At 34.8% G+C, this 24,713-nt stretch overlaps 3 protein-coding genes across 5 annotated transcripts in view; 2 read left to right on the top strand and 1 right to left on the bottom strand.

Moving 5' to 3' along the window:
• Positions 1-462: 462 nt before the first annotated feature.
• Positions 463-2,575, top strand: LOC100187195 (neuralized-like protein 2). The gene is made up of 2 exons (XM_002126911.5): positions 463-908; positions 1,253-2,575. The coding sequence occupies exons 1-2, from the start codon at positions 718-720 to the stop codon at positions 1,938-1,940; spliced, it is 879 nt and encodes a 292-aa protein (XP_002126947.3). The 5' UTR covers positions 463-717; the 3' UTR covers positions 1,941-2,575.
• On the bottom strand, positions 2,351-4,201 carry LOC100178472. Its single transcript, XM_002132002.4, has 6 exons — positions 3,967-4,201; positions 3,594-3,852; positions 3,303-3,457; positions 3,023-3,133; positions 2,719-2,963; positions 2,351-2,541 (listed from the first exon to the last, which is right to left on the bottom strand). The coding sequence occupies exons 1-6, from the start codon at positions 4,160-4,162 to the stop codon at positions 2,455-2,457; spliced, it is 1,053 nt and encodes a 350-aa protein (XP_002132038.1). The 5' UTR covers positions 4,163-4,201; the 3' UTR covers positions 2,351-2,454.
• Positions 4,202-8,262: 4,061 nt separating this feature from the next.
• Positions 8,263-24,713, top strand: part of LOC100176159 (5-oxoprolinase) — an 18,795-nt gene continuing 2,344 nt past the window's right edge. For 2 of the 3 annotated variants that reach the window (XM_018817914.2, XM_018817912.2), the window contains exons 1-30: positions 8,263-8,429; positions 10,850-10,941; positions 11,120-11,311; positions 11,545-11,670; positions 11,926-12,032; positions 12,191-12,306; positions 12,520-12,652; positions 13,038-13,141; positions 14,349-14,437; positions 15,073-15,190; positions 15,249-15,303; positions 15,506-15,588; positions 15,743-15,870; positions 15,955-16,067; positions 16,118-16,206; positions 16,411-16,627; positions 17,624-17,780; positions 18,103-18,262; positions 18,555-18,642; positions 18,747-18,813; positions 18,925-19,035; positions 19,149-19,250; positions 19,403-19,577; positions 19,814-19,923; positions 20,047-20,280; positions 20,435-20,569; positions 20,651-20,800; positions 20,908-20,982; positions 22,392-22,474; positions 22,854-23,014. In XM_018817914.2, the coding sequence (XP_018673459.1) occupies positions 8,354-8,429; positions 10,850-10,941; positions 11,120-11,311; positions 11,545-11,670; positions 11,926-12,032; positions 12,191-12,306; positions 12,520-12,652; positions 13,038-13,141; positions 14,349-14,437; positions 15,073-15,190; positions 15,249-15,303; positions 15,506-15,588; positions 15,743-15,870; positions 15,955-16,067; positions 16,118-16,206; positions 16,411-16,627; positions 17,624-17,780; positions 18,103-18,262; positions 18,555-18,642; positions 18,747-18,813; positions 18,925-19,035; positions 19,149-19,250; positions 19,403-19,577; positions 19,814-19,923; positions 20,047-20,280; positions 20,435-20,569; positions 20,651-20,800; positions 20,908-20,982; positions 22,392-22,474; positions 22,854-23,014 (3,646 nt within the window). In that variant the 5' untranslated portion in view covers positions 8,263-8,353. Of the gene's footprint in view, positions 8,430-10,575; positions 10,595-10,849; positions 10,942-11,119; positions 11,312-11,544; positions 11,671-11,925; positions 12,033-12,190; positions 12,307-12,519; positions 12,653-13,037; positions 13,142-14,348; positions 14,438-15,072; positions 15,191-15,248; positions 15,304-15,505; positions 15,589-15,742; positions 15,871-15,954; positions 16,068-16,117; positions 16,207-16,410; positions 16,628-17,623; positions 17,781-18,102; positions 18,263-18,554; positions 18,643-18,746; positions 18,814-18,924; positions 19,036-19,148; positions 19,251-19,402; positions 19,578-19,813; positions 19,924-20,046; positions 20,281-20,434; positions 20,570-20,650; positions 20,801-20,907; positions 20,983-22,391; positions 22,475-22,853; positions 23,015-24,713 lie in introns of those variants that run through there. The other variant, XM_026833849.1, reaches the window with a different exon arrangement.

Genomic DNA, 24,713 nt, shown 5'->3' with positions numbered 1-24,713 from the left:
GTAAACTTATGTTTTTTATTTATTTCTAAGTTAAGACATATATTGACTAACCTACAAAATCAATACTCTGCGAAATATTTTATCCTATTTTATTCAATTACGATACTGGATTGGTAACACAAACTCGCAAACTTTAAAATTTCGGCAGTTTTAATATGATTCAGCAAGCATTAAAAATGAGCACCTTACTATTATGCTTTTTTCAGTCATTGAAAGTATGTTGTAATCGTTAAACACGGAATTGAAATACTTAACAACAGTTATCATCTTTGCCGCGCACTTCGTTGGACCGTGCGAATACTGTCGAATATCTAACATTTGCTTTTGTCTATATCTCTATCACCAAATGAGTACCCGTACAGGGAGATTTAAAAAGGCCGGTCTTCTCCCACCCTTATATTATATCTATTAAAGTGTAGCTTATTAAACACCTATTCGTGGTCATACATGGAAGTTGTCACTTGTATTACCTCTATGTTTGATAAACTAAATATAGTAATGTGGGGTAAGATAAGATAACGTTAATACCTAAATTCCCAGATTTTCTTGTACTCTTGTGAGCAATTAATAATGCTCTTTCGAGAGACTTCTGTTATATAATTATGTGAATACTATTTGTTTATTATTAAATTGAGAAATTAAATAAAATGAAAATATGTTCCATCAATAATCGCAAAACAATAATTAAGTGTCGCTTAATACAGAGTATTAGCTATAATGTACAAACTTAATCAAATAGGAAATAGTGAATTTGATGTCATTGGAAGCAACTTGAATACTGAGTGGGATGATATGGGGACATCTGGTAAATTTCGTTTTCATCCGAACTGTGGAAGCAACATTCGTTTAAGCAAAGATAACCTGATTGCACGGCGAGTGGAAGGTTTCTCTAACGCTGTTTGCTTCAGGTGATACTGCGTGTTGTTACCTGAGTATGTTAACATGGTGCTTTGAAAAAATAAAGTAGTAAATGCAGTATGGGGTCGTATTTTTACTGCTGCTGGGTAAATGAAAGCAGTGCATGTAACAGTGCGCCACTTTGTAAACCACAAATTTTTATGACAGAGAAGAGTATCTTTTGTGCTGTACGCGTACTAGGTTATGTTTCAATCAGACACTTGTTTTATTGATAAACCAACTGAATTGTAAACCTAATCCATTTACTTGTTTAATCTTGATATTTCGTTCTTTTTCAAATAAGCCATAAAATCTAACTATAAAAATACTCAAGATTCTGTATCGACATTTTCAGTGAATCTCCTCTTCTCCTGGGACAATTATTCCTCATTGAGATAAAAGACACCGATAAAAGTTGGTCAGGTCATCTTCGAGTTGGGATCACTCAAATTAATCCTAACCTCGACCATATTCTTGAAATGGTGGTTCCGATGATGATTGACGATGGCCGTACGTGGGCGCTAGCGATCACTAAATTCCACAACCGTGTTAGTGACGAACATCGTGATCTTTCTAAGTCTGAATCAGTCTTAAATTTCGGAAACGCCAGGGTAAACTCGGATTATCTCTGCTTTGCCGGGAAAAGAGCTTTGACGTATAGTCTAAACGGTACACGGATGGCGGATTTTGGTCAAGCTGTTTTAAGGGGAAGCAGAATTGGGATTGTACTTAGGCCTGTGACGTCACAAAGACGTAAACAGTACTGTGATTTACATTTAGTTATCAACGGCGAAGATATGGGGGCAGTTGTAACACGAATACCAATGACAAAACCTTTATACGCAGTTGTAGATGTATATAGTATCACGAAAGAAGTAAAAATACTTTCCCTCCCTGCTATGACGTCATTAACACACATGTGTCGTGACGTCATAAGAGATCACATCAGCGACAAAGATGAATTTATTAAGTTAGGACTACCCCATTGTTTACAAACGTTTGTCGAATATGGGTTTTATCCTGATCGTGTTTTAAACAAGTAACAACGGTCTATATGAGAGTCGCGAGGTCACGGTTTTATATTCTTTGAGTGTTCTTTGTTTACTATTAAAAGCGACAAGAAAATAGAATGAAAAAGTGGCTCATCTCACCCACCCTACTATTATAATGTTAATACTTATGGACTATTTAAATACTGATGATCTATATCGTATTTTGTCGGGCAGCAATCTTTCTAAATTCTTAGAATGAACATGCTATCACTAACGTGTAAGCAGTTTTATTATAGAGTTACGTTTATAAGCAAGTGTATAGTGCGTAGTGCTATACAATACATATTATCTTATGCTATAGTAAGATAATAGTTTTGTCGTAAGCTAATTTCGCAACATTAACTATGCAATTGTTTCTTTTGATCAGTTATGTGTAGCCTACGAACTTTTTGAAGGAAGCGTATGGTAATAATGCTGTATTATTTGATTATATGAAAAACATATGTACACCGAAATTTGCGGTTTATAAAACGCTGACACAATCCGTTTACCGTCGTCGTGTTTCTTACGTGCAAAGGCCTTGATAAATACTGATAAGGTCGAGTGCTGTGTCGCCCTGCCAGTTGGTTCCTCTGGTGGCCGTAAAACGTATCTGACAAATAAAAGCAATTTTTATTTTGTGATTATCAAACTTTGTTCATGTAGTCAGAGACATTTTCGAATAAGTTTGCAGAGCGTCAGGGGTCGTTTCGCCATAGTTATCTGATGTGGCAGTATTTATTTTTCTGTAAATTCCAAAAATTAAAATTAATAAATAAAGCTGCATTACCACTACTGGACCGGGCTGGTCAACTTGTACTTGGTAAGGATGCCACATGTTGTCGGTCCCCTCAATTTCTAATGCTATTTCTTCATTCACAAGCACGCGGAACAAATGACCCGTGTTCTCTTTAACAGCATGTTGGTGGTAAAAGGTTAGGCAGAAGCAGCCAGCCAGGTCATTCGTGCTTGTTAAGTTTGCTACGTCTCCTGGTTGAGCGGGATGGCTAGTCTCGAAGTAGGCGTAATAATTTCCTATATGAAAGAAACTCGATCATAATATCAAAGTATTTCGTAATTATTGATGTATATACCGTCATATGCAGATGATGGTCCAGTAATAGTTGATGGAGTTATCCCAGCGTGGCGGGTAAAGCCGTTGCTTATCCATCCATCAAACCCACTTTCAAAGCTTGTATTGTATTCTGTACAAAGTTTGAAAACAGTATTAATTACGCGATCAAAAACACCATCGAAACTATTAAAACTAGTTGCTAAACAGTTATTTGATTCAATATATTTTACCAATGATCGTCACAGTGGTGACATTTTACTACATCCATTGTAATAATTACAAAAGTAAATCAAACTTACTTTCAAATATAACAGTAACATCGCTGCTATTGATGCAAACATCATCATTATCGTTGTTGTCACTCCCTTCATCTTCTCCTCCCATATTAGGATCACAAACAATCCCTCTTGTTATTCCAGTTTCGTACGTGGCGTAGGTAGTCACCACCGTCGCCCTTCAGGCAATACTGCTATTAGACTTAGTAACATAATTGTCGAATTATCGACTCATTTAACTTATGTTCAAACGGTTTTAAAAATTGTTTACTGTATACATTTTTCGTATTTATGTTTTTAAGGACATTATCTCACCGCATTTCATAATCGGCACCGTCGCCATCACACGAGCCCATGGGTGCTCTCCACAAGAAAGTTGCTGAATTCCCCTTTGGATTAGGATTGGAATGACCAACGGCACCTTTGTCCGAACTTGACGGTTGGTTGGGACACACCATTAACTTAAAGCCGGATGGCACCGGATTAATAAAAGAACCGTAAGCATTATTTGAAAGTGATGCTCTTCTCACTTGGATGAAGAGTCCTTTAAAGCTAGTCTCTCCAGAGACAGTGACTGAAAATAAAGATTGTTAAACGCGATGTTAGACGTTATAAGTAGCAAGGTAACAAAAGCTTATTTTTAAAATGTAACCAAAACACAAAATAAACATTCCACTGCAAGCCTTACTTTCAATCACTTGTCCTGCTGAGAAAGATGTTTGGTTAGCAGAAATATTAAAACCAAGGTTAGTTTCGCCATTCACTGGGTGGCCAGAAGGAAGCATACTGGAGCAAGCAGAAACTGGAGGACCGTAACTTGTACCTTCGGCCATCTGATGTAAACCAATCAGGATAAAGGCAAATAATAAACTTCCAAACCTCATGGTCTAGATTTAGTTAAGTAATCGTGGAAAAAGCTTCTTTCTGTCCTAAAATTTTAAAATGATGTATAGTATTATTAGTACCAGATATACATTGAAAAGACAAAATTATTTGCGGCAACTGTTAGAATCGGCAAAACACTGTTTTACTCGGGTATAGTAATGTTGGGTAAGACGATTATATAATTCTGTAAATATTCTTTGTTTACTGCCAAACTGACAAAGAAAGAAAATGAAAAAATGCCTCACCATACTCTACTAAACCATTTAGCCAGCAAATAAACGAAGGGCCTGACGTGGTGGAAACCTCCATAAATATATGGAAGTGTTATACTGAGTTTTAAATTTATTGCGTCATATTCGTATAAAAGTTCACATGCGACACATTTCCAAACAAACTGCTGCACTTTAACTTTTGTTCACCATAACACGCAGGACATTTTCCATAATCACAACAACCGAACTGACTTTATTTGTTTTAATATGTGCCGACTTGGTGACGCGATTTTTGCTGCCAATTGCCCCCGGCGGAGGCGAATGCTTGTTTTCTTTTCGTGATCTTAAATAGAAATATTTACATGGAGCATCATAATCGTGTGTTATGTATAAACGAGCCACAACCGTGGTTAAAACTTTTAAGTCGCATTTAAGTTATTTTAGGAGAAGGTGTTCAAGAACTTGATTATAAAGGCATATATCTACAATGCCCCCTTTGTCATCTTTGATTCGCCACAGACTCTTACACTGCATATGCATCATGTTACATCTAGATTATAATATTGGGTGCAATTGGTAGTGTTTGAACGATATTGGCCTTTGTTCGAACATCAATTGATAAATATTGTATTCTACAAATATATATAAATTTGTAATAACAGAAAATTAATAATAACTATTAATAAAGTTTACATTTTTTCATACAAATTGGGTATTTCTACAGTATTTTTCGCGCAAGCCACTTCCCATATATTAACTCTGAGTTCGTCACAACTTTTTGTCACATCACATTTCCGTTTTCAGTGACGTCGCACTTTTTTTTTGACGTCACATTTTTCGTGACATCACACTTTCCCGGTGACGTCACATTTCTTATTTTTCATTTTGACGTCACGAAAAAGTCCACGAAAATGTGACGTCATGAAAATGTAACGGTATAAAAATTGTGACATCATAAAAAATGTGAAAAACGTGACGTAATGAAAAAAGTGACGTCACTAAAGTTGTGACGTCACGAAAAATGTAACGTCACAAAAATGTGACGTCATAAAAATTGTGACGTAACGAAAAATGTGACGTAACGAAAGTTGTGACGTCACTGAAAATTGTGACGTCATAGAAATTGTGACGTCATAGAAATTGTGACGTCATAAAAATTTTGACGTCATAGAAATTTTGACGTCACTGAAAATTGTGACGTCACTGAAAATCGTGACGTCACGAAAAATGTGACGTCACAAAAATGTGACGTCATAAAAATTGTGACGTCACGAAAATGTGACGTCATAAAAATTGTGACGTCATAGAAATTGTGACGTCACTGAAAATTGTGACGTCACTGAAAATCGTGACGTCACGAAAAATGTGACGTAACAAAAATGTGACGTCATAAAAATTGTGACGTAACGAAAGTTGTGACGTCACGAAAACGTGACGTCATAAAAATTGTGACGTCATAGAAATTGTGACGTCACTGAAAAATGTGACGTCATCAAAATTGTGACGTCATAAAAATCGTGACGTCACGAAAAATGAGAAATGTGACGTCATAAAAATTGTGACGTCACTGAAAATTGTGACGTCACGAAAAATGAGAAATGTGACGTCACGAAAGTTGTGACGTCACCGGGAAAGTGTGACGTCATAAAAATGTGACGTCATAAAAATTGTAAAACACGTGACGTCACGAAAATGTGCCATCATAAAAAATGTGACGTCATGAAAAAATGCGACGTCACGAAAATTGTGACGTCACGAAAAATGTGACGTCACGAAAGTTGTGACGTCGGGAAAGTGTGACGTCACGACAATTGTGACGTCACGAAAATGTGACGTCATAAAAATTGTGACGTCACTAAAAATTGTTACGTCACTAAAAATTGGTGATGTCACATTTTTATGACGTCACATATTTCGTGACGTCACATTTTTCATGATTCGTGACGTTACAATTTTCGGTGACGGCGCAATTTTATGACGTCACAACTTTTATGACGTCACATTTTTCGCAACGTCACAATCGTCGTAATTGTGACCTTCTTGCATTCCCCCCGAAAGTGCCGTTTCTTCGAGATCGGTGTAGCTCTTGCCCTGGAAGCACTAGCGAGCGACATCAGCCATTCTTCGTCGTAAAAACTGTCTTTTATCGTAGTTTTTCACTGAAACTTTCTCCGAATTGCTTTGCAATAATTAGCAAAGTCAAGGCGCACAGCTTGGAGACGACATGATTTCAAAGCTGTAGACAAGCATTCTTCGTGGCTTTGCTTCACCAGAGAGATCACCCTCCGGGCACCGCAAGAATCGAAGGGCATCGCAATCGGCTGGTCGTACCGGATTTGCTGATACATATAGCTTCAATATCTGCCACGACCGCCACCGATTCTTTTTGAAAACGTGTCAACGCACAGTACCTCTGTACTTGGCGGCTCAGTCGAAAACAACTTGAAACTTTCGAAAACAACTTAAAACGATGGTTTCATCGGGTTGATGACAGAATGATGCGACAGATACCATTTCGTGTGGTCGGTTACAATTTCCCTTTCTGGTATCTTTTTTGCATAGCTATTGTCAATATAACACGGGATGGTTGCGCATGCACCCAGACGCTACTGCGCATGCGCAATAGCTCGGAACAGATACAATGACCACCCGGTTCAAATTTATTACGACCTTCCATTAATAACGTTCCAGACAAAATGTTTACGCGTTAAAACTTTAGTTTTTGATTTGAAGTCAGCATAACTGAGTTGGTATGTTATTTGTAGCCTAGAAAAAGTACCACTAACAAACTTACTTAATGCTAGTTTAATTAGCACATTTTACCTAAAATTTACAGGTGCTGGTGAGCCAAGGTGATTCTAGAATACAAAAGTTTTAGCGGCTACTTGCGTTGGGCACTGTACTACCTATAGACCCCGTGGTACCGATTCTAAAATAAAACTTTACTAATTCGAAAAAAATATTAATTATGAGCAATAATATTCGTCATAAAAAAACATATTTATGAATTTCTTTACCGATCCAGCTTTGGGTATGTTATAGTGCTACGTATCACCTATAATGAATCATAGCGACGCCAACACAGTACAGATGATAAAATATGTTTTTGTAATATTTTTCCCCGGAACTGTTTTTAGTCGGTACGTATTTATTAGAGCTTGTAGTGTATTTGTTCTTAGCTACTGCGCATCCGCAATAGCGCCCGGTACAAATATATCATGACTTGGTGGCCTTCTATTAGTCTTTGCTCGGTCCCTTTAATTGGTGCATGTCCGCCATGTCCACTATATTCATAAAATGCAGTTCACTATGTCCGCTATGTCCGCTATGTCTACTATGTCCGCTATGTCAAATATGTCCGCTATGTCCACTATGTCTGCTGTGTCCAGTATGTTCGCTATGTCCACTATGTAGTGAATATTGTGGAAATAGCGGACATAGTAAACGTCATGGAAATAGCGAACATACTGAATATTGGGAACATAGCGGACATTGTGGACACAGCGGACATGCACTAATTAAAGAAACACTTCTTTGCTCTCTTGAACACTTGCTTATTTAATGGATACGGATGATTGAACTCTGTTTGTAAACAATGATGTGGGCCGATAGGGTGCTAGTGAAGAATCTTCCCCCCCCCCAACCTTATTTGCTAACCACTAACCCCCAACCCCTATAACCACTAACTACTAACCCCTATAACCACTAACCCCCTAACCATCAACACCTAACCCCCTAACTTAGGGGTTGGGGTTAGGGGTTAGGAGTTAGTGGTTAGAAAATAAGGTGGGGGTGGGGAGAGTCTCCACTAGTACCACCAATTATACTAAAACAGAGAGTTATACTTGTTTTTTTACTGGCCCATTACGCTAATGTCTAATTATTGAAATCATTCATTTAAACAGGGTTCTATAAGCTACTGTAGTGTAAGTAATGTAAGTAAAGTCCATCTTAACTAAAATTCATTCATTCACATAAATGGGTGCTTATGGAAAATTTCAGTTCGCCATTGACAGAGGAGGAACCTTCACAGATATTTATGCTAAATGTCCAAGTACGTACATTATTAAATTTTGGTGCTAGTGAAGAATTCTCCCCCTACCTCCTACGTTTTCTGCTAGCCGCTAAATGTAACAACCAATCACTAACCTCTAACCCCCAAAAACCTTGACCCTAATTAATGATCCCAATGTACCAAACACTTTCCATCAGTCTAATATGTAACGATATAGTTTTAACATACGACTTATTATTCGAATGTCACTCTCTTCTTTTCACAAGTGGGCGCTCTTATTAAATTTAAAATTTTGAAAAAAATACACAAAGAAACACTTTAAATTGGTAATATAGTAGGGTGGGGGAAGATGGGACACTTTGTCGAACGAGACTTTTTTTTTTAATTTTCTTTTTATAGACCCCCATTTAATGATAATCAGGAAAATAAGATTACAGAATTATTTGACAGTATTATCACGACTTTATAAAACGCCCGTCAAAGCTGGTTACTGTTTTTAAATATTAAAAACATATGTAAAATAGAAACAGTATACTTTGAACAGTTAAAAAAATGCGAAATAGTAAGGTGCCATTTTTTAATAATCGCTAAATCATAGAAAAGCCAATGAATTTTTTAGTTTGCGTGTGCGATCAATTAAACTAGTTTCATAGCTTCATAAAACAACCTTGAATATTTCGTACAGTTTGATTTTGTCTCATAAAACTAGTTTTAGTTTTGTACAAAAACACTGAGATATAAGCATGAAGAAAATAGGCAGGGGTCAATATGACTTTAATTTGAGACAAAAACAACAAAAAAATATTGGTTTAATGTTATATATGTAAAGTTTCCTAGGCAAAGAAACAAGCACAGCCTGTTAAACTCGGTAGGTTAATTACAAGTTGTAGAATACTGCTAATGTAAATATATTTCAATTTAGAGTTCCATCTTCCCCCACATTGTAACTTTGTATGTTTTCAAAGCCAAACTTTGAAAGATTTGCTTTTAATTTAGTAATTTACACCTCCGGGGGTTTTCAACTATAAGATACTGATATAATAAAAAGATAATATTTTGAAAATTTATTCCAAATTTGGTCATTTGCACTTGGTGATAATTTATAAGAAGTGGCTTGTGCCAAAAACAGAGTAGTAATACCCAATTTGTAGCAAAAATAAAAACTTTATCAATAGTTATTATCAATTTTCTGTTATTAGAAGTTCATATATATTTGTAGGATACACCGTTGATGTTCGAACAATACCCATTGTCGTTCTTCAAACAATACCAATTGTTATGCAATAATATAATGTATAGGTAACATGTTAAAAACTATAGTAGTAGGGCAAGAAAAAGAATGTTTAGACTTAATTTTTTAAAGCGTACAGTATTATTTCGTGTTATTTACGTATATTCCTATTTATAAATACACTTAATAATCAAAATTAACAAGGATTTTAAACTGTCCCATCTTATCCTGTGTGTTTTTGAATTTGTAAAATTTCACTTGTTGTGCGGATCACTAAATAACTCCTCGTGTGTTTTATTATATTTTATTAAATTGTTGTCAATTAATAAAGAAATGATAGTACTAATTCGTAGTATTACCCAAAAACCGTCATCTGTTTTAATTTTGGAAATATTAGGCAATATGTGCTTAAGAGTCCCATCTTCCCCCATTGTACTATAAGTGTAAAACAAATTACTTAAATACTGAAAATACCTTTATAAATATATAAAACACTAGTAAAAACATCTTTCCCAAATTAGGTAGGTTATATACGCTCTTTCGTTCTGTTAACTATCGTCGGCTCTGTGGTGTAACGGTTTGCCTGCCGTCGATTATTCTCTTTGTTTTGTTTTTACCGGGTTCGAATCCCGCACAGTGCAATACGTTTTATTTTTTTTAAGTTTTTTGTGTGATTGGCACGAGTTAGGGATTAGGGGGTTAGCGGGTTAAGTTTTATGTCTGTAAACTGTAAAACTTAGCAAAGTGGTTAGCACGTCTGCCCGGAACCCAGAGGGAATGTGTTCAAGGCTGGTCGCTGCTACCATTATGGGCGTGTGTCCATTAGCAAGACACTTAACCGCAATTGCTCCTACCCAGCGGTCACAAATACATGGCACTACAAGGAGAAGTAGGTACACAATTTCCGCTAGGAGGCGATGACAAATTCGTTTCTCTATTTTATGGAGAGCAGTTAGTTTTACGGTTTACACACGTAAGTTTTAAACCCCTAACCCTTTTCATGTATTATTTTTCAAAATTTTAAACTTAATAATTACTGCCCCTAGCGGAAATTATGTACCTACTTCTTTGCATAGTCCCAAGTGTCACAAATGGGTTAAAATATATAAAACAAGTTACATTCATTCATTTATATGTCTTACTCACCTCTAAAAAGTTTCATATCTAATATAAACGGATTTTGATAATTTTCTAAACTTTTAGTCAATTTAGTTATTTCTCTTGGTAGATGGCAAGAGTAGAGTCATGAAACTGCTCTCCGTGGATCCCGGTAACTATCCTGATGCACCGAGAGAAGGCATTAGAAGAATACTAGAAGAGGTTGGATTGTGTGGAAGTGTCATGTGTAGACAAGACACTTGAAGCAATTTATTATGCCCAGTGTGTGTGGTTTGAATTGTCAGCCATACAGTAAAAATTAGTTCAGGTTCAGGATAACAAAAAATATCTCTTTGTTTATTAAAATGTAATAAAATTAGTAACATTGACTTCTCTATAGGAACTGGGAACTCCAATGCCTTCTTCGCAGCCAGTGGATACATCTCATATTGATTACATTAGAATGGGAACAACAGTAGCAACGAATGCGTTGTTGGAAAGAAAAGGAGAACGCATGGCCCTTGTGATAACTCAGGGGTTTCGTGATTTGCTTCATATAGGAAATCAATCAAGACCAAAGATATTTGACTTGGTTTGTGTTTTTATTATGAAGTGAAACATAAGATTCAATAAATACCTTGGTGCATTGTTACTCAAAGCCAAACTATTGCACCAGTGGTCAACTACTGTATCCTTACGCTGGCAGTTGATTTAACAATAAAAAGTAAAAGGTTGTTACTACAGTTCACACATATTTTAGTTTTAACGATGGCTATATTAATAACATTCCTTTATACATTTGTAGTAAACTTGAATATAATGCAGCAAATAAAAGTTCCAAATGTTCTATATGAGGATATAGTGGAAGTGGAGGAAAGAATCATCTTGCATCAGGATAAATGTTGTTTGGATATTTCATCAGATGTGGTTATTGGCAGCACTAAGGAAAGGGTACAGCTACTATAAACTGTTTGTGTTTGTTTTTATGTTTTATTTCTAATTAAATAGTTTTACTACTTTTAATGTTCTGCTGCTATTGCTATTAAACATAATGTGTTTAGGAAACTAATGCAATCGCATGATCACATCATATCAAACATTGGCTTGTACTAACACCTACATTAATAGATGATATGTTGAAAATCTAATTAATAAGGGGTCTTCATTTACATTTATTTTAATATATTAACCATGGATTAAATTTAGCTTTACAAGTGGAAGAAATTAAACGAAGAGAAACTTCGCAATGATCTCACCGCTATTCTAAACAAAGGAATAAAAAGCATTGCTGTTGCTCTTATGCATTCCTATACGTAAGACATAATTTGTTTTTCATCATAATGTTTTCTAGACACTTTCAATGCTAAAGTTTTGCTTTATTTACATTACATTTGCAACTATCTATGCTGTCACATTATGATTAGTATGATCACTTATGCCTTGTATTGTTATCATAAACATTGCAATTAAGGTGTGCAGATCATGAGCTGAAGGTTGGTGAGATTGCAACAGAACTGGGTTTCACTCAAGTTTCGTTATCTTCTAAAGTAATGTCTATGGTGAAGCTTGTACCAAGAGGTTTTACAGGTCTTTCCTTTTAATAAGTTTAATATATTGTGTAAAGTGGTAAAAAGTCAATAAATTAGTTGCTCTGACACTATCCTTTTGGCTAATATAGAAAAATTAAGTTATTTTTTTCATACAATTTTGTTTTTTTTATACAATTTATCTTTAAAAGTTTACTTTATTTCATTGTTCTGATTCAACATGCTTTTAAAAACTTTAATTATTTGTTCACAGCTTGTGTTGATGCTTACTTGACACCGAGCATTAAGAAATATCTGGCTGGATTTCAATCTGGTTTTGATGAGAATTTGAAAAATGTTCAACTTTTGTTCATGAAATCAGATGGTGGTTTGACTCCTGTTGATAAGTACGTTGATTTAATATTTTTATGTCAGTTGAACATGATAAGACCATTCATTGTGTTTTAATTCTGTTTCTATTATGAAAAAAAAATGCTGTAATTTTCGGCCATACAGAAAGTGAAGACACTCCTGCTAAGTTACATAAATGTTAGCTGATAGCTCATATACATTAGAACACCTCCTATGTTATAATGTTTGCTATTTCCTCAACAAGCCAGTATAAATGATGTTTTGAATGAAATTGAGTAAGCATAAAAATCTAAACGTTCATAATTGTTTTCATTTCTTAAATTTTACTAAACTGTAACTCAAAAAGGCATACCAACGGAACATCAAGATTTATATATCTTGAGTTGCTTAGAATATTTATAATTGAGATGTTCTAATTAGGTTCAATGGCAGCAGAGCGTTGCTTTCCGGGCCAGCAGGTGGGGTGGTTGGGTATTCAATGACATCATATGAAGATCAACCAGTCATTGGGTTTGATATGGGAGGTAAATATACTGACAAATAGTAGATATAGCTTTGTATTTCTAGGCACCTGGTAATTGTGTAATACTTTATAAAGTATGTTCGTTTTTTGTTTTTTTGTAATCTTTATAGGTGAGATCCTTTTTAAAGAACTGGGATTTAGGCCACATTCGGCCCATTACCCCAACACTCAGAAAGTCTATTTAAGTCCTTTATGCGACTAGTGCCCCAACACCGCATCGCACTCAGACGCGTATTTTAAAGTGTTTGCGTTACTGGTTGTTCAATAAATTTTAGTGTTTACCAGTTAAATAATTATTTTTTATTGTATAGTTGTAAGTCAAAAGTTGGCTGTTGTAAATCGTTTGGTGATATTCAGGTTCAGAAATGTTGATCATGAGACTCATAATTGCAATGTTTAGTGGAGCTGTTAAATTTAATTTTATTATGTTCTAGTTTTTCATGTTGATTTGTGCAGTTTGTTTATTGGCTGGCATGGATTACTTTTGACTGTATTAATTTCTAAATTTTATTCGAATAAGGTGCTTGTATATGGAGGATGTAGATTTTAGAAACTCTTGTTTAATCCCATTAATGATCGTGGTTACATTACTGCAGTGGTTTCCAAACTGTGTTATGCGAAGGTCTCCCAGGTGGTACGCAAGCTACTTTAAGTTCACATCCAACAATCGCGAGGCGTTGCTTTACGCGCGTACACAGTATTCTTTGCAAATTATCTATACTTTAATTCTACGCATACGTGAAAATGCATTTTAGACACCTGCAGGCTAAACATTCAAGGGGAATTAATCCGTGTGAATCCCTACGTAACAAACATGCTGCTTGCAGCTGAGGAAAACGTCATAAAAATACAGCATCCCTAGTGCTACTTCTGAAACATATTTAGGTTGTTTATTACTACCTGCTGCACTGTAATAGGCGCCGTGGTATAGTGGTTAACGCGCCTGCCTGGGTATAAAGTAAGTTACATTCATTCATTCATAGGCAAGTTTCATTTATTTTACATGCAAATGTGAGAAAGGCAGTTCCAAGTTTGTATGGGTCAATATAAGTGATTTCCAGCAGCAGATAATGGGTAACAACACCAATGATACAGTACTTTAAACAGTTTTTCTCTTTTTTTAAATCTATACACTATAAGTTGTGTTAAATGTTGATTGATTCTTGTTATTTATCATGTAATATTTATACGTGTTCCACTGTGTATAGGAACATCAACAGATGTTAGCAGATACAATGGTCAGTATGAACATATATTTGAAAGCACTTCTGCAGGTGTTACAATACAAGCACCACAGGTTGGTTAAAATAAATTAAAGTGGCATACTGACGAAAAATCAAAATTTGTATATTTATAAAGATGCTTGAATGTGATCTAATGTCATCAGTCGTATCACCAACAGCCAACCGATGTCGTATAATTAACCGCTGGAATATTAGAAATCTGCCATGCAACAGTTGTTATGAATATAAATAAAAATAAATTTAACTAAACATAGCCACAATAAAAGTTCTATATTATTTTTTTGACCAAATACAAGCTTACAGTTATGCAGCACTTTTTCGCACATTTTTAAAGATAAATTTTAGCACAAACACCCACCTTTTTTAAAACAAATATACAGGAATCATTTTATACAAAGTTTGATTTCTCGTTGGTATGCTTTTGCGGGTAGAGTCTTATACCATGTGTTTGATCTTCCGTTTATGTATTTTAAAGCAGTAAAAAATTAGGTTCAGATGGTAGTAATTTTTTTACTTTATCATCAGTTACAGTTTACTAAATATAAGAATAAAAATTAAAAATTTACAGATCACAACTTTAAGAACCAGATAGTAAATTATATTTAGTAATTTTTGTAAACTGATATTAAGAAGTGTTTACTATTGATAAATATCTTTGTCTTCCTAATAATACGAGATCCCATAACAGCTGGATATCAACACAGTTGCAGCAGGTGGAGGATCCATGCTGTTTTTCAGATCTGGTCTCTTTGTTGTGGGTCCCCAGTCAGCTGGGGCACATCCTGGACCCACTTGCTATAGAAAGGGTGAGTAAAGTTTACACAAACAAAAATAAAATAATATAATGTTTTCGCTTGATTTTAGGAGGTCCTCTCACCGTGACAGACGCTAACTTGTGTTTGGGTAGATTACAACCTCAGTAAGTGAAGTTTGTTTGTTTTGCTGCTGCGATTACCATCAAACATAATATATAAGTGCTTATGCAGCTAAAAAAATCGACATTTAAAAAAAACATTAAGTTATGCATTACATAAGTTTCACTGAATGGAATATGAACTGTTGGTAGTAGTATCTTTGCTGGTCGAAGAGGTTAATAAATAATGGTTTTAATATCTATTTAGGTACTTTCCCAAAATATTTGGAAAATCTGAAAACTTAGGCTTGGATATCTCAGCTACGAAAGAAGCTTTTATATTACTTACAGGTTTGTTTGTGCCAAAACTGATAAGACTGGGTTCAAATTTTTACAATACTAAAAAAGGAAGGCACAAAATGTGTTTTTATTACGGTATTGCACAAAAAGTCAGTGTTTACAAAAAATATGTTCCAGTTACATCAGCATAATGTGTTTGTTTTAGAGGAGGTGAATCAATTCATGTCATCATCAAACAAGTTACATGAAGCATTGTCAGTCGAACAGGTTGCTATGGGCTTCATCTGCGTTGCTAATGAATCCATGTGTCGGCCAATCAGAGCCCTTACTCAGGTATGACAAATTACAAAACCACAAATTAGCTGATTTTGAGATAAAAGTTAAAAACCCTCTTATTTACTTTCATTAATTTTCCAGGCGAAAGGCCATGATACTTCAGGACACGTGTTGTCTTGTTTTGGTGGTGCAGGTGGTCAGCATGCATGTGCCATTGCTAGATCACTTGGAATGTCAAAAGTTTTCATCCACAAGTAAGTTTGCTCTTGTTTGTACAACACATTGCTTAATGTATTTTTAACAGATATTCTGGTATATTATCAGCATATGGCATGGCACTTGCTGATGTGGTACATGAAACACAAGAATCTGCTGCATGTCAATTTAACAAAGGTTAGATTTAATCTAATTCCATGATAAATTGAACTTATTTTAATATCAAATGAAATAATAGAAGATAAGTACTTTTCCTTTTCTTTATTAAAATTGTCGCAACCAAGTCTTGAAATAAGTATTTCTGTTGTTGTTATGTTTTTCACGGAAGCATATATTTACTTACACAAAAAATTGTTAATTACTTTTATCTTCTTTTATTAGAAAACCTTCCATGGATTGATGGTCGAATTGATAGTCTTTCCCATCAATGCTGCCAGCAACTAAAATCTCAGGGATTTTCATCACAACAAATTTGCACTGAGGTGTATTTGAACCTGCGTTACGATCGCACTGACTGTGCATTGATGTGCTCACCTTCAACCACGATTGGAAAGAATGTTTCAAAATATGGAGACTTTTTGGAAACTTTCACTAGTCGGTTTGTAATAACGTTGCCATGCCTTCCGTGTCCATAACAGTTGCTTTACAAATAGTGTATGCACAAAAATACTTTAAACACACAATTAATACAAACACTGCCTTACAGATTAAAGTTCTTTGACACATATAAGTTTTCTTATTGTCTAAGTTGGAAGTTAGTTTTATATACTCTGCGGTGGGACAATAGCGTCATTATAACACAGGTGTTCTGTTTCAACCACCTTGTGCCTGCTTACAAGTTTCTATGTATGTAACTTAGTGAGTGATTGTTTTTTTTTACTCAATGACCAACAGTTTAGACAACTTAAAGAGAACACTGGTTTGGATAGCAACGCTGTTAAATTTTTTCCCCAATGACGTACATCAGGCGTGCCCAACCCGCCGACCGCGGTCTACCGGTAGTTTATTTTTTCCTGTTAATTCGTATTCAAAGCCTGTTTGTTTAATATGCAATGCAACGGTAGCGTAGGCCCAAAAAAAGGAAATCAGGAGCAGCACTTTAGAACGGTACACAGGGCTATAAGAATTTCCTGCAAAAACACAACTCAGCTCCGCTAAAGATGACATGTGACGCAACAATTGTATGTGTGACGTTTTTCGTTTGTTGCATATTAATAACATTTCAGTTTGTTTTGGTAACGAAGTCATTGAAATTTGTGTAGTAATTAAAGTAGTTTTGTTGATGATAAGTTAAAACCATGGTCCATGAGCATGGTTCATTGAACCGCTGCAGTTGCTCAGGGGGTAAACGCATACAAGAGAATAAGAGATATTTCGGCATACGTTGACGCTAGCTGGTAGACCGCGTGCAGTTGGTTAGTTGAAAAGTAGATCTTTGGTCAAAAAAGGTTGGGCACGCTGGTTGACAATGGTAGCAGGGTCGAGCCTTGAACACATAACCCTTGGACTATAGACAGGCGCACCAACTGCCTTCCTTTGCATTTTTAGTTGGTTATCTCGTTCTGCAAAAGAAAAAATATTTTTTAAATTCCAGCTATCACACTGAGTTTGGTTTCACCATTCCTGGTCGCACGATATTCGTGGATGACATCAGGGTACGAGGTGTTGGTAAATCTGGAATCTCTGTCACACAGAGTGTCGGCATGGATCATGGAAGAAAATTGAGAGTGAAAGCACCAAAATGTGAAACTGTAAGTAAAGTGGTTGTAATGTATTAACTATTAATCTTTTAAAAAAATGTTTTAAAAGGTTTGACATTAGCTCTGTACAGATAACCCAGTCTGCAATAAATGGAACTTTTTACCTTTTACGAAAAACTTAACCAACAAAAATCAAGTCCAACCACTAGTGGTAATTGAGAAATACGTTGCGCCTTAATGGCCTCGTCAGTCTCTTATTCAAATAGGAATTGGTTATGTTTTTGTAGCACCAGACCATTATTGCATCATATGATCGTTTATATGCTACTTCACTAGTTGCAACACAATCTTTATGTAGTTTACCTGATTTAAGGTTGTTCAGTGTTACTTTGAAGATGGATATCAAGATACTTCGGTTTATTTGTTCGAACAACTCTCTCATGGTCACCACTTTCAAGGTCCAGCAATCATCATTGATAAGAACAGCACGATATTGGTTGAACCAGATTGCTCTGCAGAAATAACTGAAAATGGTAATATAATAAAACCTTCAAATGTAAAGATTGACCACAACATAAAAACTCAAGTTTTTCTTTTTTTTTCTTTTATAGTTTAATACCATAAACCCATTGAATTCCATGTGTATAATTTAATATGATTGCATTATTTGCATATTTACAAAGTGTTAGGTTATTCATTTGAGTCGACTTACCTTATCGTCCAAAATTTAAGAAACCTACACCATGTGACTATGAACACTATGGAACTTCATGGAGCATGGGGTGCATTTGTTTAGCAAGGTAAACAACTCCTTGTACATTCCAGGAGACATCACCATCAAAGTTGGAAGTGGAAAATTAAATAAGGTTGGGACAGAACTCGACTCCATTCAACTTTCTATATTTTCACACAGGTTTAGATTTATTAACATTTTTTTTATATTAGGAGTGTTATACAAATTAGGTAACCTACACATTTAATGTTTGGAAACAACAATTAACTTTTTATTTACTGCAGGTTCATGAGTATTGCAGAGCAGATGGGTCGCATATTACAAAGAACCGCAATTTCTACCAATATAAAGGTAGTCAACCAAATTTAAATCAAATCATTAGAAATCTATTCCTTATGAACCCACCAGCATGCACCTTATGATTCAGGCATGTATCTTACTGTTTTCCTTATGTTCTTACAGGAAAGATTGGATTTCTCGTGTGCACTGTTTGGGCCCGATGGTGGTCTGGTGTCAAATGCTCCTCACATCCCAGTTCATCTTGGTGCGATGCAGGAAGCAGTGCAATACCAGGTGCTTTACTTTTCTAGCAGGAATAAACAGTCAAGTCAATTAGTTATTGTGTTTTCCAAATTTTTCTATATTTTATAATTTTGATGAATATAAATCCTTGTTGTATTTCACAGATGAAACATTTGGGTGACAATATAAAAGAAGGAGATTGTATTCTTTCTAATCATCCTTTAGCCGGTGGTAGTCACTTGCCAGATCTTACAGTTATTACTCCGGTCAGTAAAATTGGAAAACAAATACTAAATCAAATAATTAATTGAAACTAACTGTTTAAGTTAAATCACTTTAATTTGTTCAAGTTTTGTCCAATATTTTAAAAGTTTTATATGCGTTAAGAAATTACGTTGTATTGATCTATTTTGAATAGGTTTTTGCTCTGGGCCACAAAAATCCAATATTCTTTCTTGCAAATCGAGGACACCATGCAGACATAGGAGGAACAACTCCTGGGTCGATGCCTCCTCATTCAACATCAATCAAACAGGAAGGAGCGGTGTTTAAATCATTTAAACTTGTTCGAGATGGAAAGTTTCAAGAAAAAGGTCAGTCATATTTTGTAATAAAATGTAATTACTAGTTGTTTGAATATACATAACGCTTGAATTTGTAAGAGTTTATATCAACTTGGTACCTTTGGCTTTGCTTGAATTATTCAATTCCTTTTTTAAAACTTTCAAAAACAAGAGAAGTTTCTTAATCGTATGTTTCACCGTATTAAAAAAAAATTAAATTAGATACCAATCCATTAAATGGCTGTAAACTGTTTTTTTTGTGACAGAAGTAACAGAAGCACTGATGGAACCAGGAAAGGAGGAAGGATGTAGTGGAACTCGTAATCTTCATGACAACCTTGCTGATTTACGAGCACAAGTTGCAGCCAATCAAAGGGTTGGTTATAACATGAAATTTGTACAATGGTATTTTCGTATTTAAGTATTATTTAGATACTGAGTATTTTGTTTTAATTTTGTAGTATTAACCTGTAAATATTTAATATTAGTTTATTTTTAGGGAATTCATCTAGTTAATGAACTGATAGAAGCATATGGACTACCTGTTGTGCAAGCATACATGGGTCATATACAATCCAATGCTGAAGTAGCAGTACGTGACCTTTTACGTGTTGTAGCGAGGTCAACTAAGGTCAGTGACCTTGAATTACCTGATATGGTCAGTTTGTCAGCAGAAGATTTCTTGGATGATGGATCAAAAATCAAATTGAGAATTGATATTGACTCAGAGAAGGTAAAGTTTAGATTTTAATTTAACTGGTGTTATATTGGTTGGATAATAATACAATCCTGCCAAAGGATTTCAATTTACAAGAGACCATTGAGAGATACTTGCCTATTTCCTTTATACTATGGGACCACAAACTTAATTATGTTTTTTACCTCAGGGATCGGCAGTGTTTGACTTCTCAGGAACTTCCCCGATGGTTCTAAACAATCTTAATGCACCTAAAGCAATCACATTATCTGCAATCATATATTGTCTACGTTGTATGGTTGGTTATGATGTGCCATTAAATCAGGTATTGACTAATATTTACACACCAGTATGTGCAAAACTTTTATTTGTCTTTTTTCTTTAATTGTAAAAAAATTCCAACCAGGGATGTTTGGCTCCTGTTGACATCCGCATCCCAAAGTGGAGCATCCTCGATCCAGAAGAGCACGCAGCTGTGGTTGGTGGAAATGTTCTCACCTCACAGAGAATTGTTGATGTAATAATGAAAGCTTTTAAAACTTGTGCAGCATCTCAGGTTTAGTGTTTGTTTTTGTCTCTGTTCTATTACTGTACTGCATTAACTAATTCAAGAAGTTGGAAATTTGTTAAATTGTTTCACTATAACTACTTATTATAACACAGGGTTGCATGAACAACATAACATTCGGTGATAATGAAGTTGGATATTATGAAACAGTTGCTGGTGGTGCTGGGGCAGTAAGTATCATGTTGATCCAAACTGAATGAATGAATAAATGTGGCTTGATCCTTGCATGGCTATAAAACGACATTCATTATAACAGGGGTGTTCATACACGTCGTGCCACCTTAGTTATTATTTTTGGATTTTTTTGTGTATGGTTGATAACTTGGACAATTTATTAGTGACCACTGGGGTGTAGTCATTAAAGTATTTTGTCCAAGGACACATACACCGCAATGGTAGCAATGACCAAAGTTAGTATAGACCAAGTTGGGAAACGAATTGTAAAACAACAAGTCTTGTTATCCATTGTCTTGCTTCTATGACGTCATAGACGCCACCATTACGGGGCCCACGGCATAGCATTTTATCATTGCTGGGTGCTGTTTTTTGTTTAAATATTGCGATTTTTTAAAAACTAAGCATTTCTGCGCGTAAAAATGGCTCTCTACTAATGTTATATCTTATCACAATAATAAACCTCACAAAAATAATCAACTTTTATTGAACACTGAATCGATTAAAGAGTAAATAAACAGAAAATATCAAGTTTACTAACCAAAAACATAAAAGAACTTGTTTAAAATATAAAAATACAAACAAAAACGCATAACATTACCATAAACTGTTGTATCTAGCTGCAGTTTTGCATGTAAATTGCCGTGATTTTACTTTTTGGCTCACAAACTTAACACGTATACCCGGCAACGAAACTGAAGGTATCTTTGTAAAATTTGCCTAATATCGAAGTGACATTGAGGAAAACAATACTGAGTTACTATTTTTGGTTCTCTGCTTGAATTAGTAAGCTACCTTTTCTGCGTTCCGGGTCTTTATGAAATATGTAGTAAAGAATGGCTCTATAGATTCTTAGGTATGATCATATACTATTATGTAAACTAAGCTGATTGCTGCTACTCTTAATCGCCAACGTGAAGTACCCTGTTAAACCACACTGTACGCCGAAAACCAGTCAAAATATTAATTTACTCCACATTGATTCCTAGATTTATTATTATATAACAAGATTTATATTAGAAAATATATTTTAAATGTTAAAACAACCGCTATACATGTTTTCTAGCTTTGTATCGCTTACAAGAACTAAATGAACACATGCCGACCATGCATTTGTATAGGCGATTCACGCTCTGTGGGCTCCGTAATGGCAGACACGAGTGCCGTTTCCTAACTTGGTCTATACTAACTTTGGCAATGACAAGTCTTGAACTCATTACATCCGAATTAGAAGCAGGCGTGATAACCATTTTGCCACAACACTGGACTTTCACAATATGTTTTTCTAAGTTCAACCAGTTAAACTGCCGAAGAAATTATAATTTGTAAAAATTATATATGTTAAAATATATCATTTGCTTTAAGTGTTGTTATGCTGTTTCAAAACATCTTTTCTTATAATTAGGGTCCCACCTGGCATGGACGTAGTGGAGTTCATACTCACATGACAAACACAAGGATAACTGATCCTGAAATCCTAGAAAGAAGGTAACATGTATAACTGATAATCGTGACGCATTCACAGTTTTTATTGCACACACTATTTTTGGAGTAATATTATGGTGGCATTAGTCTATTTGCTGTTCTTTTCTAAATAGAAATTGTTTGTAAACGACACTGTGACACAACACAACTGTTACAGCGTTAGCTTCTTAACTGCAGGATACCAAGCTTGAAGGACAAATGTTGTCAATGCCCTATGTTTTGGCGGCAATTTGCAATGTCAATGTCGCCAAAAAGTGACATAATCTTTCCATAAGCGCCTATTTATTACTTTATAAAAGTGTTTTCATCATGCTGTAAATACTATGAATTATGTATGGAATTTTAGTACATATACTTACACTTTGTACATAAACATTTTTAGATATCCTGTGATTCTTCAAAATTTTAAACTTAACCCAGGTACGGGTGGAAGGGGTGAATATGTGGGAGGGGATGGGGTGGTTAGGGAAATGTTATTTCGGAAGAATCTTGTCCTTTCTGTATTAACAGAGCGTAGAGTATTTCCACCTTATGGTTTGGAAGGTAAGCAAGTTTATTAACAAGTAATATATATTTGACCCAAAATATACTTAATCTTGGTTATTTACAATGACGTGTGTAATCTTTTATCTGGTTATTTATGGCATTATCCATAACATGACATATTTTTTAGTTTTACTTTTGATTTCAAAAAACAAAGGTGATACTTAGCTAACATTGCGAAGAGATAAGAAATAACAGCACAAGGATCATTTAAGTTAAACAGTATTGGTCAAAAATTGTGGCGTTTAAAACCTATAAGAAGGTATTGTAAGAAACGGTTATGTAATGACATGACCCACACAATGGGGAAAGTTTTAAAGAAGTCTTATGGCGAATGCTCTAAAGAAGTTTTATGGCGAAACAAAACCCTTTAAAAGAAATTCCAACGATAGTTTAGAATGAACTGTTTCATGTTTACATTTATGGATCGCATAATCAGTATTGAAATGCTTTGCTTAATAATATTTGTATAAACTCAGGGTAAGACAGAACTTTTTTTTTAAATCTTTTTTAATGAGTGTCAACAGGATGACAGACGAAAGAAATGTTACAGTATTATTCAACATTGTTCTCAATCTGCAAACACAAAAAGTGTGGTCAACAAAGCCTGGCAAAGATAAAAATGTTGTTAAGTTTTAAAATTCGGTGTTCAACGACTATAACATAATTTTATTGGCTGTAAACAGCATTCTAATAAGATGTTCATTTTAATTGCTTGGTAAATTATTTTATAACTCCCAAATTTTTTTAGCTTTTAAGTTTGAATCATCAATCCAATATCGTAGTTTAACCAGAAGGCCGATATATTTCTTACAGTTTAATGATTCATAAAATTAGTTTTTGTTTTATGGAAAAAAAACTGAGCCATTTATTACTTTAGGAAAAAAGTTTACGCGACAAAGAAACTAGCACAGTCTGGTAATTCCTGTAAGTTAACTTCAAGTTGCAGAATACTATTATTATAAAATTTTACGATTTTTTGTCCTGTCCTACCCCACTTCGTAGTTTTTTTTGCCAGACTTTGAAGGGTTTCCTTTTAATTTATTATTGTATACCTCCTGGGGAATTCAAATGTAATAACAAGATCATATGTGTAAAGATATTTAAAATTTAGCCACATGCGCTTAATTTTTATAAGAGACCTGTGATAGCTTTTGAGAAGTAGCTTGTGTGAAAAATAGTGTAGCAGTACAGTACCCAATTTGGGGCAAAAATATGAACTTTATTAACAGTTATTATTAATTTTCTGTCATTACAAGTTTAAATTTAATTGTAGGATACAATATTTATTAATTGACGCCCTAACAGTACCAATTATTGTTCAAACAATACCAATTTTTTTAGAATAACAAGCTGTAACGTTAAAAACTAAAGCGGTTTGGCAAGACAAGGAATGTATAAATTTGTTTTTCGAAGCGTACGATTTTATATCAGGGTATTGATGTGTATTCCTAACAATGAATTCGTTTGTTAATCAAAATTAACAAGGATTTTGAAAGTGACAGTTGCTAAATAACTCCATGTGTGTTCTAATATATAGTTTAGAATTGTTGTCAAATAATAAAGGCATGATAGTAATATGAATGAATGAATGTAACTTACTTTATTCTCGCGTGGCCGGAAAACGACCGTCGTTATCACACGGGTTTTACCAGCTCGTACCAGCTTACGAGTTGCCATGTATGTTACTTTGTGGGTG

The sequence above is a fragment of the Ciona intestinalis genome, chromosome 3, assembly GCF_000224145.3.
Source record: "Ciona intestinalis chromosome 3, KH, whole genome shotgun sequence".
NCBI lineage: Eukaryota > Metazoa > Chordata > Ascidiacea > Phlebobranchia > Cionidae > Ciona > Ciona intestinalis.
This window is presented reverse-complemented; position numbering and strand designations above follow the sequence as displayed.